The sequence below is a fragment of the Dipteris shenzhenensis genome, chromosome 33, assembly GCF_047967505.1.
Source record: "Dipteris shenzhenensis isolate YYH24624 ecotype China chromosome 33, Dip_SZ_1.0, whole genome shotgun sequence".
Lineage (NCBI taxonomy): Eukaryota > Viridiplantae > Streptophyta > Polypodiopsida > Gleicheniales > Dipteridaceae > Dipteris > Dipteris shenzhenensis.
Window position 1 is genome coordinate 16,254,381 of NC_141628.1, and position 19,724 is coordinate 16,274,104.

The 19,724-nt window shown below is 45.4% G+C and overlaps 1 protein-coding gene across 1 annotated transcript in view; it reads right to left on the reverse strand.

Annotated features, from left to right (window-relative positions):
* The window catches only part of LOC147879745 (uncharacterized), a 30,153-nt gene extending 15,976 nt beyond the window's left edge, over positions 1-14,177 (reverse strand). Inside the window, exons 1-2 of the mRNA XM_087371595.1 lie at positions 13,470-14,177; positions 13,093-13,371 (exon numbers count right to left, since the gene is read on the reverse strand). Of these exons, the coding sequence (XP_087227721.1) occupies positions 13,093-13,371; positions 13,470-14,036 (846 nt within the window). The 5' untranslated portion in view covers positions 14,037-14,177. The remainder of the gene's footprint in view (positions 1-13,092; positions 13,372-13,469) is intronic.
* Positions 14,178-19,724: the final 5,547 nt, after the last annotated feature.

Here is a 19,724-nt window from a genome sequence, read left to right on the forward strand (position 1 = left end):
CCGTGACATCTACGGGATGTGATCCCGAATCAGAAGATGTCCCCCCGAGCCACGAGCTGAGCTACTGGCACGAACTCCCAATCAGATCCCAACCAGCCTGGTGTCCCATACCACCAGGTGGCGCTGTGAAGCCCTGGATCTGCCACTGGGCCTTGGGCTACGCTAAGATGCAGGCGCGCGTCCGCGACACAATCCAGGATCAGACCTAGCACCTGGGAACGAGACTTGCTCCCAACTGCACACTGAGAACTGAACCCCCTGGGCCTCTTTTATAGACTCGGGCCCCGGCGCCAAAAATAGCGAAGACCTATAAATAGTTCGTACCCTTGCCACTCAACCCGAGAATCAAGCCTGCCTAGCTCTAAGCCTCCCCAGGCTAACCTGAGCTAGTTCTGTGTACCTAGTACACGTCAGATACCGATCCGCGCACATGACACAACGGCCTATCACTGATTTCTTCTAGTCACAGGATACCTCTCCTCAGTCTAGCCGACGACGTGGACGTGAGCGAGAGCCAGAGCCACGACAGCTGCGCCAGCGGACAGACTCACACATCCGAGTCCGTGACATCTCGTCTCTGCTCTCTGCCCGCCCCACCGGGGTTACCGTTGCCCTCATCCACAGGGCCACCCGCCGCCCCCGACGACCGAGCTCAACTAGGCCACGTGACGTCAGAGGCCAATCATCTATCGCAGGGTTTTTTTCCGACCTCCCATTTGACGGCCCCTCTATGATTGGTCTCTGACGATCACCACCTGCACATATATACTGTATCTCCCCCCTCTGCCCCATTTTTGGTGCCCCCCCCTTCTTTTTTGTATCATCAGGAGGTAGACACATATTTTTTGTATCAAGACTAGACACACCCTCCTTCATAACCTCTTTTTTGTAGAAACGGTTGGCTGGCCCGCTTTGAGACCGCCACCGTTATGCTCATTGTATCAGTTATCTTTAGTCTCATAGACCTTCACGGTCTCCCGAAGACTTTAATAAACTTTCTTTCTCTCTCTCTCTCTCTCTCTCTCTCTCTCTCCCCTTCTCCATCCTTCTCCACACGAGCCCACTCTATATCTAGACTTGTCGGATATAGAGTGGGCTCGTGTGGAACGGCTACATGTTCTCATGCTATCGCGGATGATTCGCGGTAAGCCATCCGTTCCTCACAAGATCATTCAGGCTGAGTTTGGGTCATCCCCATTGTTGGAAAGGTCACCTCCCCATCTGTAAGCCCCCATATGAGGAGAGCATGGGGGAGGGAGACCTAGGGCAGTACCCAACAGAAAAAGAGAGAAAGGGGATGCCACATAGACAGCATCATGGCTGTCATGTGGGCAGCACATCTAGAGCTGTTATGGGCAGGTCAGAGGGCCAGGATAGTGTGGAAGCATGGCAGATCTGTACGGATTACAGACGCCTGCTGTACGGCTGGTTTCAGGGACACGTTGTGTGGATAAAAAAGAAAAAATGTTTTTCACTTGTTGCGTGTTGATGGGTGAGTGCAGAGCTATGTATATAGCTAGTTGGTAGGGGAAATGAGCTGTGGATACCCTCATGACGGACTCCACACTGATGACATATTGTCTTGAGATGGAAGACACTTCTACAGGGACTCTGGGAGATGATGAAGTGCAGTGAAGGATAACCAGATAATTCAGAGCATGGTATTCAGAGTGTGACGGGGTTTTGTTGTGGGATGACATACGCCTTTCATGGTTGTTCCGAGTCCTTTCTGTATGAGGGCATGAACTAAATGCTAAGTGTTGGTGGCATGCAAGTGATAGAATGCCTAACTATAACCATATGTGCATCAACCTCTAAGATTTGGGAAATGAGCATTTAAGCTTGGTGTATGAATTTAAGGGAATATCTTTGAGAGTGGTAAAATACCATTGTTGAGGTGGCTAAATGAAGCTGAGGTGCCCAAATTGATTTGGAAAGGAGCATGCATGCACGTGGCTACGTGATGAAGGGAGGCTTCTAGTCGTGAGCTGGTGATACGCAAGGATGGAACTATGAAGAGGGACGAGGATTCCCCAGGGGGGTGGGATGGAGGAAATGTGGCCTCACGAAAAAGGGGAGCTCAGCGAGCTGAACAATCTGGAAAGGGGCACATGACTACGGGGTTGATGGTGGCGTCGATTGCAGGCAATGGGAGCTCTTCTGTCTGGGGGTGGTGTCGCCAGTATTGTGCGCTGGAGGACTTGGGACCACAGGCAATGGGAGCTCAGTGAAAGAGGACTGTTGGAAGGGGTTCGCGAGCGACAGAGGGTGTGCTCCGTGGAGCAGAAGAGGCTCTTCTGGATGAAGGAGGGTGGGTGGCGTAGGTGAGGTGTTTGAGCTGCAGGCTTGGAGGACTGTGGGTTCTTGAGAAGTTGGCATCTCGGATCGTTGTGGGTGACGAGGGGAGTTTTGTGAGCAATGAAAGCTACGGTGAAAACTATTGTGTGTGAAGAGTGAGGAAGCTCGTAGAAGCGGAAGGTCTAAGAGAGGAAGTAGGTTCGGTAAACATGAGGTGACGGATGTGGAAGCTTCTGTGTGTAGAAGAGCAGCATCAATGGCTCGTCGATCCTACGGGAAGAGTAGTTGATAGCGCAGGCTGGGAGCTTTTGGAATCAAAGGAGCTTGACGACTACGTAGGTCTAGAGATTCATGGAGGATAACGGAGGTCATGTATGAGCAGGAGGACTTTGCGAGCTCAGAGGGAGCAATGGAGATCTCTTGTTCTGCGCGCTGGAGTATCTTGAGCGATAGAGAGAGCTGCTGGAAGGAAGAAGACGATGGTGGGCACATAAGCTTCTTGGCTGGCTGAGAACATGAGTAGGGGTGGTGAGGAATTGCCAGGAGGCAGTATCCGACGGGATGGCAAGCAGCTGTTGTGGGAGCTCACAGTAGGAGGAGTTCCTTCGATAACTGGATGGTGAAGGGTGTGAGAACGACAGGGGCTTGAGCTCTATGAGTATAATAGAAGGAGAGGTTGAGCAAGGTTATTTGAAAGTAGGGTGGCCGTTGTTTGAACGTGCAACTATGGGTAGGAGGAGTCGTGGTCTCAACTATGCCTGTGGATTCTTGTTAGAGGAAGAGGGATGTTAAGGCGAGCTCTAAGGTTGAGGGTAAGGTCGACTATTGCCTTCACTAGGATGCTACTTGTTGTTTGGCTGCGACCTCTTCTGTGTGAGCTGAAGAATCATGGGTGACTAGTTTACACCGTGAATAGAGAAGCTACAAAGAGATTTCATTGCATGAGGTGGCATAGAGTGAGCAAGAGAATAGCCGAGGTAGCTATTATAACTTGAAGGTAGAGATGAGCAAGGAATGGCGGGCTGCATCATTATTAGCACTTGTTGATGATCTTTGAGGAGATATAAAAGATTTATGACTGTGGTCACTTTGTGGGTGATTGCCCGGTGAGTTGTAGGATTGAATGCTTCATGAATTTGAATGCTTGTGAGTTATTGAGGGAAGTCCAGTCAGTTGGTAAGAGCTTGTGTTGGGCTGTGTGATCCACTGGGTTTTTGTTTGAGGTTGTCTGGCCTCTGGAGGAAGTGTAGCCAGAGTGTTGAGTTGTATCAGAAGGTATGTGTAGAGCAATGATGTTGTATGAACGCCCTTTGCCTTGTGATTGTGTTGTTCGGGTGTTTTAAACGGGGATGAGGGTGGCTATGAAGGCGGGTTAGGCTCTATTATTTTTGTCCATCCACGTTTTGGTGCCTCCACGGAGGATCGAACTCCGGACCTTCAGTTTACAAGACTGGAGGAGCAGGTGTTTTGAGACGTGTTGCAAGCAATGGGGAGAAATCCACACATGAGAGTGATACAGTGTGAGTGGTGTGCAGAATGTGGTCACAGGAAGGACAGATGTATTGAAGTCCAGCTACGTGTGATCCGACTCCGAGCCAGAGTGCAGAGAGCTTTGAAAGTGCTTGCCCGCAGGAAAAAGAATGCTCTTCGAATGCAAAGTGAGCTTCTTCAGTAGTGTGTTTGTTTTGTTGCCTTCCAGTTTTGTTGTGGTTGAGAAAGCCAGGGTGTGTGACAGTTGAAAGATTGTGAGGATGGCAGAGGACTTTCCAGAGTTTTGGGGGATGCCATATGAGAATGCAGTGAGATTCCTGGAAAAGATGGAATTCACAGCACTTATGAAGGATAGGGCAACCCCTGAGATTTTGTTTCAGATCTTGAATTATTGTTTGCAGGGAGATGCAAAAGCATGGTTGCAGACTCAAGTGACTACCTTCAGGACTACTCATCCTCAGCAGCAAAGTCCGGAGTATACAGTGGTGAGAGTAGCTTTCCTTGCATGGTTTGCACAATCCAGGAGCCCTAATGAAGTATGGAAGGAGTTGTACAAAATTCAGCAAAAGGATAGTCAGGATGTGGATCAGTATCTGATAGAGTTTGGTAGACTGTGGAGTCTATGGTGTGAGGCTTTGATTCCTGAAGTACCCCCGCAAATGATAAAGAGAGACCGGTTTGTGGCTGGTCTGGAGCCTTCACTCCGTCTGAAGGTGGAGCTGAGGAATATTGATAGTTTTGAGGATGCAGTCAGAGTGGCTAGAGAGAAGGAGTGGAAAGTTAAGAAACTGAGGCAGCTTGGCATGCAAGAGGAGCCTAAAACCCTGGTCAGCAGGCCAGAAATGATTAAGGCATATGCAGAGAGAGAGCCGGTGTCTGTTCCTGTGCAGGATGATTCCCTGAAAAAGGATTTGCATGAAGCTGTGGAGCTGATGAAAACATTCACCCTAAATTGGATGGAGACTGCAGGAAGAAGCAGAGGTCAAAATAACAGGAGAGAGGCCATGGATGGAGGAGAAGGAAGTTCAGCTGATGCAAGGAGAGTACCAGGTTATGTGATGAGCTGTGGGCTGGAATTAGAAGAAGAATTTGAGGAGACAGTCACAGATGAAGAGATAGATTTTTTGAGTGAGACAGAGGAAGAGAGCATCTCATCAGAGGAAGAGAGTCAGTTCTCTTCACTATTGAAGGAACCGGATGCATATAGAGTTGATGATGAAAGGGAGCTGGAAATCATTACACTTATGAAAGGAGGCTTGTCAGTTGCTATGGAGGAGGGTGTTGCTCAGCTAGATCTGTGTGAGGTGGCAGAAGAGAGCCCGAGAGTAGGGGTTGCTACCATAGATGGCAGAAATGTTGAGAGCCCATTAATGGCAGCTAAGGATAAGTCTGTGTGTGTAGATGATGATCATGCTCCAGTGTTGTGTGGTGATGATGTGCATATGATGGCTGAATGCAATCAGTTTGTGGTTGACACTGTGATTGTGCATACCGAAGACGTTGAGATTTCAGGTTCAGCAAATGAGGAAGAGAGGTGTGAAACTAGTAGTGAAGATGAGAGATCAATCATGTGTGACAGTGATGAAGCTGATGTGGCTATTACTGATAAAGTAAAAGACCTGCAGTTAAAACACTTAGTTTGGGTGGGACCAGCAAGTGTTGACTGTGTGCATGCAAACTGTGATGAGTATGATGAGATTAAGATTCAGTGTTTACAGGATGATGGTGATTCAGAGGATGAGATGGATTGCTTCCTTGATGATGCACTAGATGATATGTTAGCATTGATCTCTTCGAAAGAGAATGAAAACACCAGTATGCATGTTGAGCAGGATGGTAGTAATAGTGTGGTTGATGATCAGCTGGATGCTTTACTTGATGATACCCTCGTGGATTTTGCATGTGTGGTTGGCAATGACAAGAAAGAGTGTGCTGATATGTTTGAGCATTCTTCAGGTGGGAAGGATGTTTGTTTGCTCTTGGGTAATCTTGATAATTCATGTGATGGGTTGAGTTTTGCAGCTTCGAAGGTTGAGGCAATAGGGTATGCTGAGAAGTCCCTAATCACAGATTATGAGCTGGTTGTGCCCGTGAGCTTTGTGTGTGAGGTAGTGACCTCAAAAGATGTAGCTCATGTGAAGATGAGCAAGACTCATGATATAAGTGTGACGGCTGATAGCCAGTGGAGTTGTGTAATATCTTGGCAGGATAAGATATGGGATCCTGGAGGCTTAGTGAGGATGTGGGTACATGGAAGGAGCTGGTGGCTACATCAAATTGGTGTGTTGTTGATTCCTTCTGATCCAGGAGGATGGTGGATTATACATATCTGGCAATGGAGGGTTCAAAGTTTTCCTTTTGATCCAGGTGGTTTGCTGATGTTTTTCTTTAGCTGCTGGACATGAATGTCACAGCAGAACAGAAGGGGTTGCTAGAGATGTGTGGATAAAAAAGAAAAAAAAAATTTCACTTGTTGCGTGTTGATGGGTGAGTGCAGAGCTATGTATATAGCTAGTTGGTAGGGGAAATGAGCTGTGGATACCCTCATGACGGACTCCACACTGATGACATATTGTCTTGAGATGGAAGACACTTCTACAGGGACTCTGGGAGATGATGAAGTGCAGTGAAGGATAACCAGATAATTCAGAGCATGGTATTCAGAGTGTGACGGGGTTTTGTTGTGGGATGACATACGCCTTTCATGGTTGTTCCGAGTCCTTTCTGTATGAGGGCATGAACTAAATGCTAAGTGTTGGTGGCATGCAAGTGATAGAATGCCTAACTATAACCATATGTGCATCAACCTCTAAGATTTGGGAAATGAGCATTTAAGCTTGGTGTATGAATTTAAGGGAATATCTTTGAGAGTGGTAAAATACCATTGTTGAGGTGGCTAAATGAAGCTGAGGTGCCCAAATTGATTTGGAAAGGAGCATGCATGCACGTGGCTACGTGATGAAGGGAGGCTTCTGGTCGTGAGTTGGTGATACGCAAGGATGGAACTACGAAGAGGGACGAGGATTCCCCAGGGGGGTGGGATGGAGGAAATGTGGCCTCACGAAAAAGGGGAGCTCAGCGAGCTGAACAATCTGGAAAGGGGCACATGACTACGGGGTTGATGGTGGCGTCGATTGCAGGCAATGGGAGCTCTTCTGTCTGGGGGTGGTGTCGCCAGTATTGTGCGATGGAGGACTTGGGACCACAGGCAATGGGAGCTCAGTGAAAGAGGACTGCTGGAAGGGGTTCGCGGGCGACAGAGGGTGTGCTCCGTGGAGCAGAAGAGGCTCTTCTGGATGAAGGAGGGGAGAAGTAGTTTAGAAGGAGCTTGAAGACTGGACGGAGGGGGATCTGGTTCAGAAGCTTCACGTGAAGGAGAGGCTCTGAAGGATGAAGGCGACGGCTAGAAGGAGCGAAGGGGGAAGCTGCGGTATTGGCTATGATCACTTGACGGGTGACAGAAGGGCGGTCGTTGCCTTAGCTGGGAGCGGCTGGTTTGATGAAGAGGACGACTGTCCATACTAGAGGTTGAGGGATCTGGCTCGAGGGCCGTTGCCCTTACAGAGAGGTTCTCAAAAGAGGATAGAGGGGAGTTTGGTTAAAAAAGCAAAACGTGAGCAAGGGGAGCAAGGAAGAGGACAGCTATAGCAACGCGATTGCACACTGCATGGTTCTAGAGGAGAGCTGCAGCAGGTCTTCTATTGTGTCCATAGTTTTGGACGGAAATATATATTTTGGTGGTTTCTCTATCTGGCTGGTTCATTGTCTATTGATGAGTCTACACATCTATTGAATGCACATAAGTAAAGAAGTTTGTGATTCCACACCCACACCGCAAACTGTGTGAGCTCCTCGGCATTACTATAAGTCTTCCGCTGCGTGTACCCTCTGTTGGGTATTTTCTAACAGCCTTATTACCTGAAGTTCCTCCCAGAGTCATAAAAAAGGATAGGTTTGTTGCTGGTCTGAAGCCGGAGATTAGGATAAAGATTGAATGTAAAGAGCTGGTCACTTATGAGGATGCTCTCAGGGTAGCAAAAGAGAAGGAGAGGAAACAGATAAGATTGTCACAAATGATGCAAGAGATGCCAATGGTTCAGCATGTGCCTGAAATTATCTCTCATGTGAAGCCAGAAATACGGAAGCCTGAAGTCAAGAAGGAGGAGAATATGAAAGAAGAAATTCATGAAATGTCGGAGCTTATGAAGAGTTTGAGTTTGAACTTGATGAATGGTAGGGGAAGAGGTAGATCATCGGGTGGTTATGGTAGAGGCAGCATGCCTTCTTCAAATAATCCAGGCCCGTGGCAGGCAGGACGAGGTCAAGGGTCATTTGCACCTTGTATCCAGTGCTTTAACTGTGGAGAGTGGGGACATTACAGCACACACTGTGATAAGCCTCCTCGTGCTGGAGGTGATGTTTATCCATTGCCAACAGGGTTAAATAATAGGATGAATGATCATAGTGTAGAAGTAAAAGATGCAGGTCAGCCTAGTACCTCTAGAATCTGTAAAGCCACTGCAGAAGAGAAAGGGAAAGGTAAGGCAGTTACATTTGGCTTGTTGGAGTTGGAGGAAGTTAAAGATGTCATGCCATTAGGGAAGAGAGAGAGAGAAGAGGAGGTTGGTCCGAGTGCAAAGAAGGGGAAGCAGTCTGAGGAGATGATGACCTACCAAAAGAAGAAGAGCAGGAAGCCCAGAAGGAAGTACAAAACTGCAGATTATCCCATGGGGAAGGAGCAAGGAGATTATGATTTGGTGGAAGATCTTTCAGCGAGGAAACCGGACATTACATTTGCTCAAATGATTGGTCTATGCCCAAAGCTTAAAAAAGAATGGAGGCGGGCTGTAAATCCAGCAAAGAAGAACTCTCATAAAGGTACAATTAAGCTGATGTCTGTCTCAGAGTTGCCGGATCTTTTACCTGCTATAGAAACCTGGCATAAAGGAAAGGGTTTTGGAGAGGCCTATATAGATGGAGGTGCACAGATTTGTGTGATTACCCGGGCTTGTGTGGAAAGATTAGGATTGAAGATATCCTGCTCCTCTAGTTATCGCATCAGAATGGCAAACCACTCCAAGGTGAAGACTTTAGGGATAGTTCCTGGTCTGGAGGTTGAGGCATTCAGTGTTTCATGTCGAGTGGATTGTCATGTGATGCCTGCAGGGTTGGGAGCCTATCCTTTGATTCTTGGAAGGCCGTGGTTGAGGAAGGTAGGTGCAATTCATAATTGGCATAAAGGAATCTTTTCAATACATACGAATGGGAAGAAATTGAATTTTGATATGGTAAGCAGGGCTGAAGTTCCAGATTCAGCAAGTGAAGAGGAAGAGAGAAGTGAAACCAGCAGTGAGGAGAGTTCGGTGACTTCAGAAAGTGATGAAGGAACAATAGCATTGGTGGATTTGGTAGATGAGGAATCACAGGTGGATTTTGTGGGAGCAACAGGGTTCCGTGAGGAAGAAGTGGATAGGTTTGAGGTTATTGAGGATTTAATGCAGCCCAAATGTTCTCAAGAATCAACCCAGTTGTTGATTGAGCAATCATTGAATCCTGATCTCAATGTTAAGGAGAAAGAAGAATATTTAAAGATGTTGCAGAAATACCCCAATTTGTTTATCACCTCTTATGAGGAGATCAAGGGATTTAAAGGGAAGCCTCTGAGGATTGAGCTAAAGAAAGGTGCCAAACCTGTTTTTCAGAAAATAAGGAGATTAAGTATCTTGTTGTAATACTGCGTCTTGCTAGCGCCGCGGTCTCAAACCCCTTGAATGATTGATATCAAAGGTCGAGGTGGAACACCCTTAATCCAATAGATGAACTTAGACCCATGGCCTGGGATTTTGACATCCATGCCTCGGTCAGAGTTCGAACAGGTGCATATATCCTGTCAAGTCTAGCCTCTCTTCTGTTGTCCCCAACTTGACTGTTTGACCAGGTGAAGGTGTCCTTCATCCCCATGTCCACTAGACTTAGCTCTTCTTTCAAGTCCTCCCAGAAGGTTAGTTCTCTGCCTCTGATGACTGTTCCTTTACCCATCCATCTGTCATTGGAACTTTCCACCATGTTAAAGTCACCAGCAACAAAGCATTTATTTCCTGCCAGCAGGAGTGACTCCCAACTAACCATTCTTTCCTGTGAACTGTTAGAAGCATAAAGTGACACCACTGTGAATGTTTGCCCATGTATCATGGATTTCCATCGTGCTCCCAAGATAATATCCGTTGTCTAAGTAGGTGCGACCCTGAGTGGCCAATTGTGTACCCACCCTAAGATCTTTAGAGTGGCTGAAGCTACTTGCATGTTACTCTCTATCTGCTGCCCTGGAAATGCACCATTCAAGGTCATTGGTTCTACTGGCGTAAGAGGCAACTGAGCCTTCTGAGCTGCTTTGGTGGAGATGATGTCCTCGAAACTGCCTGAATCTCCCAGGTTAAGGACCTTCTGACCACCAACCTGTCCATAAAACTGAACATATTGGGAAACTGATGAGGCTCCCCCTTCTGCTGAGCTTCAAGCTTCTGTATGACTACTGAGATTGTCCCTATAGTCTGAGGTTCATCGAGCTCCTCAATGACTACGGAGGTTTTGAAGTTGCTGAACCACTTGACGCTGAACCACTTGACGCGGCCCTACGTTTAGAAGTTTCTGGTAATGCAAGCAATCTTCCTTAATATGGCCTGGCACTTGACAATGGAAGCATCGGTTCTTTTTGGCATAGAGTGATCGAGTTGCTTTATCCAAGTACCCACCATAGCCGTTGCTATCCTTCGCCATCCAACTCTTCTTTGGCTGCCCATTCCCACCATCACCTGGCGTGGAATCCTGGGACTTCTTAGTGTTGACTTGCTTGGAACGTTGACCCTTATGCATGAGCTCAAAACTTTAAGCAAGCTCATATGCACACTCATAATCCCATGGCCTGAAACTTCTGACACACCACTGGACACCTGCGTGAATTTATTGGTATAATGATTCACCGTCTCGGTGTCTCCCTTACGTAGCTCGTAGAATTGACTTTGGAGCCTGTCCAAGTACTGCGGTGGAAGGAACAGTGATCGAAGATCTTTCACGAATTCCGTCCAACTGTGAAGAAGTGTCTCCTCGTCTACATCATAGTGGTCTTTTTGCCACTTTAGCTATTGAGCTACCAAGTGACCGCCTCGCTTCTAAGGTGCATGGATGCTAGGATGCACGCTCGTTGTCCTTCGCAGGCCTCACTGAAAAATAACTTTCAAGCTGATTGAGCCACAAAGTCAACGCTAAGGGCTTTCCCGAGAAGGAGTGGCTGTACGAATGCTTCCATGATAGTTGACCTTGCTGCCTACGTTGGCACCAGCTAGCATGGTCTGGTGTTGCCCACGCCTAAGGCTGGTTTCACGAATGGGCACCCACAAGTCTCCAGACAAGTGCTCAGCCAATAAAAAAAATGCAAAATGAGTCAAGAGGTGGATGTCCATTTCACAAACGGGCGGACACCTTCTGTGAGGAAGGTAATATGGCAGCTCACGCCCGTGTGTGAAGCAATCTTGGGCAGCGTCAAGAGCCCGCGGCGGATGGGGGGCTCACTCGCGTTAGCCAAAAATATACATTTTGAGGATTGAACCCGGGATAACCCATCACAGATTCTACAACCTTACCACTTTGCCACCGTAACTCAATGCTTACATTAATTATAGATATTTATATTCGTTCGCCCTGTGTGAATTGAATGAAGCTGGACATCCTCTTCGAAACAGCCTGGATGTCTATGCCCTCAATTTTCGTGGGCGGCGGAGGTTTGTGAATCCACCCTAAGAGGCTTAGCACATGGGAAGAAATAGGATGGGAATGGGAAAAGGTGGTCCCAAGTGGTCCCATGCATATTTCTATCCTATTCCCATCCCACCATGTGCTAACAAAAAAAGAACTAGGGATGGGTTTAGGAGGAAGAGGACACAATGCATCATTTCATGTGTTTAAGAGGTGGGGACCTTGTGGGGACAAGGACACATGTCATCCTTCCATGTTTTTGAATCCCTAAAAAAGGGGAACCCATTCTGGCTGCCAGGGTCTAGAGGCCATGGTCCAAGATAGGAGAAAAAGTGGCTACTCCCATTCTAAATCCATCCTAGACCACTTGGTGTAGGATGGGAGTAACCCCATCCATGTGCTAAGGCCCTAAGTTCTCCTCCAAAACCCGTGCGACCACACCATCAAAATTCATTTCAGCAGTAGTGTTCCCAAGAGTAATGACTAGCATCTCATATTCGAACCCCAGATTGTTCAATAAGGCAAATACCTGATCATCAGTGTCAACCGGTGCTCCAATTGCCGCAAGTTCATCAATGAGTGCTCAAACACGCTCAATGTGCTGTAAGGCTTTTTCACCATTCTTCATCTTCATAATGATCCATTGCATCTTTAGTTGTCACTTGGTGACAGAAGACCTACGTTCAAAAAGTGTCACCAATTTGCTCCACATCTCGTGGGCTGATGTGCAAGATCGCACTTGCAGGGCAATCTTCTAAGGCTCGGCTAATTGCTGACATCGCTTTTTCTCCTTTCCAACAACTGGACAAACTCCTTGTTAAGTTCCCTTGCGCCTGCACCCCCCCGGACTATCTTGATTAAGGATCTGTGGTGGCTTTCATCCTCCCAATTGTTACTTCCACATAAAGAATACTCCTTCAAATGCATTTACGTCCTCCATTTCCACATCCGGAAATTAAGCCCGTTAAAAGGCTTCACATGATTGTATTCCACAGACGACATACTACCCTGACACAGCAGAAACAACTGGTGCAACACAAGGCGCAGCAGAGACAGATTCGTCATTCGATGTCATTTTTGACACTCGGAAGGGAAAAACCTCAAACGCAGTGCACAAGATCTCACAACCAACGCTCTGATACCGTGTAGCAGAAAACAGCACGAAACAGAACACAACAAAGAGAAAATGAACTGCACATATATACAATGGTCTCAATGGAAATATATACAAGGGACTGAGTCCCCCTACTATCCTCTGATCTCTCCCACCTACTACTAACTGCTGAAATCTAGCTACTATCATGAATGCAACTACTTCAATCAGGTAGTTGGATGTTGATCCACTCCAACAGCACTAACATACATATCATGCAAGACTCATCTACGAGAGCATCTAAGCAGGTAGAAACATAGAGGAGCGGTGGCATATCTGGCTTAAATCCGTCTAAGAATTTAACGACCTCTGGAGCAACTCTAGTATTTGTCCCAATGCAAACAATCCTTGGTACAGAGAACAACAGGAATTGATAATTTTGGGTAAAAGACGGCAACCTGTTGTACAGTAGAGATGTTTTTTACGAGCTCATCGCTTGCTTCTGTAAGAATTCGTAAGGCATCCTTGCATTCTTGGAGAGTTTGAGCTTCGTTTCCATCGCTTGGCAGGCGTATGACGTGAGATTTTCCTAGATACTCGGTCCTGAAAAAATGTGCCATGTTCTCGCAAAGGGTAGTTTTCCCAGATCCGGCTACGCCATAGAACCCCACCACGGTGCAAGCCACACTCTGCTGGCAGGTTTGCTTAACATGGTTGAACAGCCTTGCGACAGCTTCCTGCAGCTCGCAATGCTTAGAAAACCACAGGCTGCGTTATTCCGCTTCTATCAAAACTTTTGGCCTTGGGCTTAGATAGTTTTGAGAATGGAGATTACCTGAGTCATGCGCCGATCTCCTTTGACGTGAGTGTCTCCTGAAGATAAAGGTGGAGGAAGCTTTCTGCATATAGTGGAGACAATAGTGACTATGTACTCATATTCACTAGTCTGAGGCCTGTAAACCTCACCACCTAAAATCTTAAGCTTCTTCACGGCAGTCAACCAGTTGCTTGTGTTGATCCTCATCTCCTGGTCCAGTGCAGCGATTTTGTCCCATCTTTGTTTCCATTTTGCAAGGTTTTCAGAGCTGAAGTCATTGGGGGTTAATTTGTAGAATAGAGGATAGATTTCTGCGGAGGAACTGAAGCTCAACTGTTCGAGTTCAAGCATCGGCCACTTGGATGTCAAGTATTCCTGTGAGATAACAACTACGCCGAGCTTACAATGGCTCGCAGCTTCCTGTATGCGCTTAGGAAATTCCATAGCTTTGGGCAGAGAGTTATATCTATCTTGGTCGAAGAAAGGGTGATGGTTGGCACGGCACAGCTCGCGGTAGAGATGCTCCACAAAAGGCTTCTGATATCCCGAATGGCTCAAGAAGATTGAAGGCACCTCTACCGCCATAGCTAGTCTCTCTCTCAAAATCTCAAGAAGATGAGATGTTCTCAAACCTCAAAATCTCAAGAAGATTTGATGTACTCAACCCAGTAGAGGAAGACAAGGCAAAGAGAATGCGCATGGGGCCCTCGTTGCACCAAAAGGACTGATTGGAGGCCATGCGTGGGAATGCCTTGACTCAATGGAACAATAGGTCCCCCCCCTTAATGAAGGTATTAAGGTAAGGTTGGAAGCTTTAGTCGCCTGCGCGCGTATAAGAGGAGGATTCGGTAGAGAACATGCAGGGGGGTTGTGAAGCCCTCCCAATACAAACATGGAGGAACGAGAGGGCTGAGGAGTGGGGAGGAAGCAAGCAGTCGAGGAGGAGGGGGAGAAAGAGGAGGGGGCAGGGAGGAGGAAGTGGGAGCTGTGGGAGGAGAAGGAGGGAGCGCGGGCAAAGCAGGGCAAAGTGCGGAGGAGCAGAGGAGGAGCGGAGCGTGGGGTGTGGGGGAGGGGGGTATACGCTAGCCTAATTAAGCGATTAGGGGGGTTAGAGCTTAGCTTAATTAATAATTGAGCGATTAAGGGGGGTAGAGAGAGACTTTAATTAATTGATTTTAATTTTGTAGAGCCATTAGGCCCATTAAAGCATTGTCCTCATAATGGACTAGCTCTTGTAGGTGGAAAGAGTCCTCTAAACAGATAATATTATACTCACATAACTTTTACATTATACCTCACAGAAGCCCTTAATTTATTGACGGGATTTTTTCCATCTTCAATAAATAACTTTGTAAAGGGATTGGGAGTACATACTATTGTACATGAATCCTATTGTCAATATCAATAATTATGAAGTAAAGGCACCCTTCAAGGAATGCATATACCCTATTAGGGTTTTCATGCCAACAATGATGATTTTTTTCTCCTCTAACTTGGTAAGCACCCATGGTGCCTTTGGTAACATCACCTTGCCCTTTGTTATCGCTGGCCACAAACTCCTTCATTTCTATCTTCTTTGACTCTTCATAGGCTTTCTACGTGTCTCTATCACCAATAAAATTTTCTCTAAAGTGGAATTTAAAAATCCCTCCTTTTGATTAATTATGGTACACTAAGATTCTCTGAATGAACCCGCCGAGAGTAGATTAGATATGGATTGATGACCGAATGGATTCACACCATTCTTTTCCAATCCAAGTCGTAGATGATGAGACTTGTCCTCCTTGAATACTGTACTGCTTCTACCACTAGGATAACATTGGCAATGACTCTCTTGCTCTTGTGTCCTTGGATAGCCACTATATTGATAGGAGATAGAGATAGAGACACCTTGACTCCTACTTTAGCACTCCACTTGAAACTCCTACATAATCCTCTCCTTGCCCTTGGGATCTAGCATACTCAAGCTTAGATACATAGAAATTTTGAAAACCTTATCTTTAACCTTAACATAGAAACCTTAGCTTTTACCAAAAATATTACAAGGATTCATATTTCCAAGAGTAGGAGGTGTGTGGATGTGTTTTCAAATAGAAAATTTTGAAAAGAAACCCGAAAACATAGAAAATATTGAGAAAGTAGAAGAAAACATGCCATTTTCTCTCTATCTATCTTAGCTTTTGTATAAACTAATAGAAGCATTCACCTCTTGAAGAGTATGAGGTGTGTGAATGTGTTTTCAAAGAAAAAATGTTCCAAAAAGACCCAAAAACATGAAAACTACAAAACTAGATGGAATTTCTCTCTATTTGCCTTAGCTTTATATATGAAATATTAATTAGTACTACTAATTTAATATCCCACTGAATTTATCGACAATACTATCACCTTCAATAGTGGTAATACTACGTGCTACATGCGATAAATGTCTATTTATTAACCCCACAAAATGACCCTTTACTAGTGCTAGAGTCTTATTATCAAATGTAAACTATTAGTTTCTTGTATTTTTAGACCAACAAGGTTTTGTCATCATTACATGCATCATTTTGTGAGAAAGATGTTCACCGATGTAAATAATGACAAAAGTGCACATTAGTAGTAGTTTATTCTCTATATTTCGCATGTGGTTGTCTATATGGCCTCACATAAGGCATTTTGCTACTAGATATTGTTGTACACCTAGGAGATGAGACTCTTATAGTCTTCTATCATGCCATTCAAGCATCCTAGGCTTCTTTTTTGCTATCCATATTATGAGGAAACTTGTTCATAATTCACTGAATTTCACACAAGACTGAAAGAAGTGCCCATAAACTATATGGCCAATGATAAATATGAGGAAACTATTAATGATAAGTCATTTGCAAACTATTACAAATAGTAACTATTTTGTACATTACATATTATCTTAGAGCACTTGTGACTACTTTTGTCCGCGTGAAGGCATACTCGTGCCTTGTACATGGTTAAGTGAATTGCATTACCAAATTAATATAATTTGGTAACAAGTTCATAATTCACTGAATTTCACACAAGACTGAAAGAAGTGCCCCTAAAGTATATGGCCGATGATAAATATGAGGAAACTATTAATGATAAGTCATTTGCAAACTATTACAAATAGTAACTATTTTGTACATTACATACTATCTTAGAGCACTTGTGACTACTTTTGTCCGCGTGAAGGCATACTCGTGCCTTGTACATGGTTAAGTGAATTGCATTACCAAATTAATATAAAGAAGAGGTAAATGCTATGATACAATACAACAATATGTACTAAATTGGGATCTCATTATTTTAAATAATACAAGGTGAATTTAATTCATGTGGCCTACCCCAGATGGTGGGTAGAAAAGGGAGTGAATTGGAAGCTAAGAGAGAGAGGACAAGAAGAAGAAGAGGAGGAGGAGAGACAAAGAGAAAGGGGGAGAAAAAGAAGGGGGTACAAATAGCAAGATGTTCTACAAATAGAAAGTGGAACTTTAGCCCAATCATAACAATCTAGATATAAAGGTGCTACTCACGGTGGACTGTGCGAATCCACACTGACAACTGAGCCTGATAGAAGTTAGATTAGTGCAATGCAAAGTGCATAACAATCATTTCAGGCTATGCCAAGGCAGAGAACCTGTACAAGTAGACATCCGATTAATCCATAGACCATAGCTTGATCTATCCCCAAATAAGAAAGGAGGTTCATTTTATCAAGAGCCAAATAAGAAAGTATGTTCGTTCTGATGATTGCATCAGGATCAGCACTCTTTGATCTCGATACCCCACCATGGCCAAACAAATGGTAGTTGAACTGTCTTCGCTTGTAGGCCTGACCTTTTGGGCTTCTTCTTCTTCTTTCAGCGATGCATCTGTCTCGCTGACTCAAAGAAACACCACTGGTATCACTCGATTCTGCACCATCAGAACCCTATGCACCTGCTCATCGATTACATCATCACTGGCATCGCTCCCAAATGCGCGTCTCTTCCATATCCACCAACCAAAGGAGCCTGGCTCCTCTTCGTTGGGTCCAAATGAACTGGAACCGTCCATTGCTCATGTGGAAGTTGCTCCCGAATGATCACTCCAGGAGGTAGATTGAGATCTTGTCTTTCTTGAAGCAATGACGGGCGTTCGAATTCCTATGGCTAGAGAGAAGGTGCATCTGGAACTACGAGAAACGGTGTGTGTCGCTCCACATAGTGCACATCTAGAAACCAATTAGCATCCCTCCACCCAAGGAGGTCGAGTTGGTAGGGTTAGTGCGAAGGAGTGTGCAGTGCACTCCATCCAGAAGCACAGTTGGCGCATTCTCTCCTTGAGGCACTCAACTTGGGCTATTCGTGCTCTAAGTGCATGGGCTCTTGATTCCACAAGGGCATTGTAGCCATCTGCTACCACCGTGTCTTTGTTCGCAATGCGGCCATTGCTCACTGTGGTGCCTTGCTGTGACCTGGTGACAGTAGGAGTCGGACCTGTTTTCGTTGTCTCCACAAAATTGTCCGTAGCCGCACTAGAGAACCTGCTTGCACCGCCACTTGTGTCTAGAGGAGGGGTCTTGGAACGATGGTTCGAAATGTCTCCAGTGATTTGGATGTCCCACTCTCACCAGATCTCATCCTGGAGCATGACTAGCAAGTCGTATAGCTCTCCATGTTGACGCTCACTATCCTAGGAACTGTTGCCAGGAAATGAGCCAGTGCGTTAGACGTCCGTCTACTGTGCAACTCCGCAAAAGTGATGCGGAGGATATCTTCATGTAGAGTGTGGACCTGGTCTGTAGATTGCTCCGCATTCCTGATCTACTCTTCAAGTGTGCGGAGTTGGATTCGTTCTGCTAGAATTGAGCCAGCTGTTGCTAGAGTGCTGCGTTCTGCGCCTACAAGTACTCATTTTCTCTCTGCAACTCTGGATGTGAATGGTAGGAATAGAAAACTGTGAGTGTGAGGAAGAAAATAGGAAAGCAGAAGTGTGAGAAACTGGTCATGCACAAGGAGTATAGCTGAAATGAGTTGATGCCCGGGCGTCCAAAAATGAGTAGACCTTGTGGAGCCATTTCATCGAGCATAGAATCCATATATGGGAGTGGAAGTGGGCCTGCCATTGTAGTTGCATTTAGTTTGTGGTAATCAACACAAATCCGCAGCTTCTTATCTTTCTTGGGCACAATCATGATCGGAGAAATCAACTCCGATGGTGCAATGAATCCCACCTTCAGTAGCCGCTCTAGCTCTGTCTTTGACCTGCTTAGCCACATGCAGATTCATGTGGTAACGATGCATTTTGGTGGGCACATGTCCTTCTTTAGGTTAACTCAATGTTGGTACACCTTTGGGTCCAGCCCCTGCATATCATAATAGTCCCATGCGAACATGTCTGCAAGCTCGGTTAGCAGTGACACCAACTCCTTCCTAAATTCCTCTTCTAGGAGTGTGCCGATCTTCATGGCCTTGGAGCTCCCATAGGTGCCTAGGAACACCGTCTCCAAAGCATCTTCCTGATATGGGGATGTGATATAGTAGTAGTTTACTTTCATCATGTAGATGTATCAAAATTACCTATGCAAAATTGGAACATGTTGGAGATGCTTTCCAAATTGAAGGTAAGAATTCCAATATTGTATTAAGGCAAGAATCATTTGGCTTGCCTTAGGCATGGATTTGAATTGCATGTAGTCATTAATGAATAAATTTCATGCTTTAGGGTTGAAGGTCAATGATGATGACACTATATAAGCATTGACACTCTTGACTTTAGTGCTCCTCCAATTTGATGAGACTATATACGGGTTGGCACTCTTAACTTTCATGATAATGTGTTATGCTATTGAGCAAAAAAAACAAGACAATGGCATTGGCAAGGGTGGAGAACTATTAGCTCTTATAGCTAAAGACAAAGGAAAACGTAAAGTCGAATATGACAAAGAGAAGTGAGTTTGTAGACAAGTTTTGCATGGTCGAGGAGTCTACAATACTAGAAGCGATTGTGAGTTTTGCTATAGCCATGAAGTACAAACATGCTCAGTGAATGGGCATTCTAGAATTCTCGCAAGGCATTTTGGGATTGATCTAGCTCTTTCATGGTTGTTTGATTTGCTTGTCATGACTCTGCCCTTTATGGATCGTCACAATTTACTTGCTTGCTTAATCTTAACTCTTAGTGAGTAGAATGATATTCGTTTTTGGCACTTTCTTGGCTTTTGGAAGTAGTATGGAATGTGTTTTTCCTTGCTAGAGTTGATAGTATTTTGGACAAGTGATCATATGTTAGATT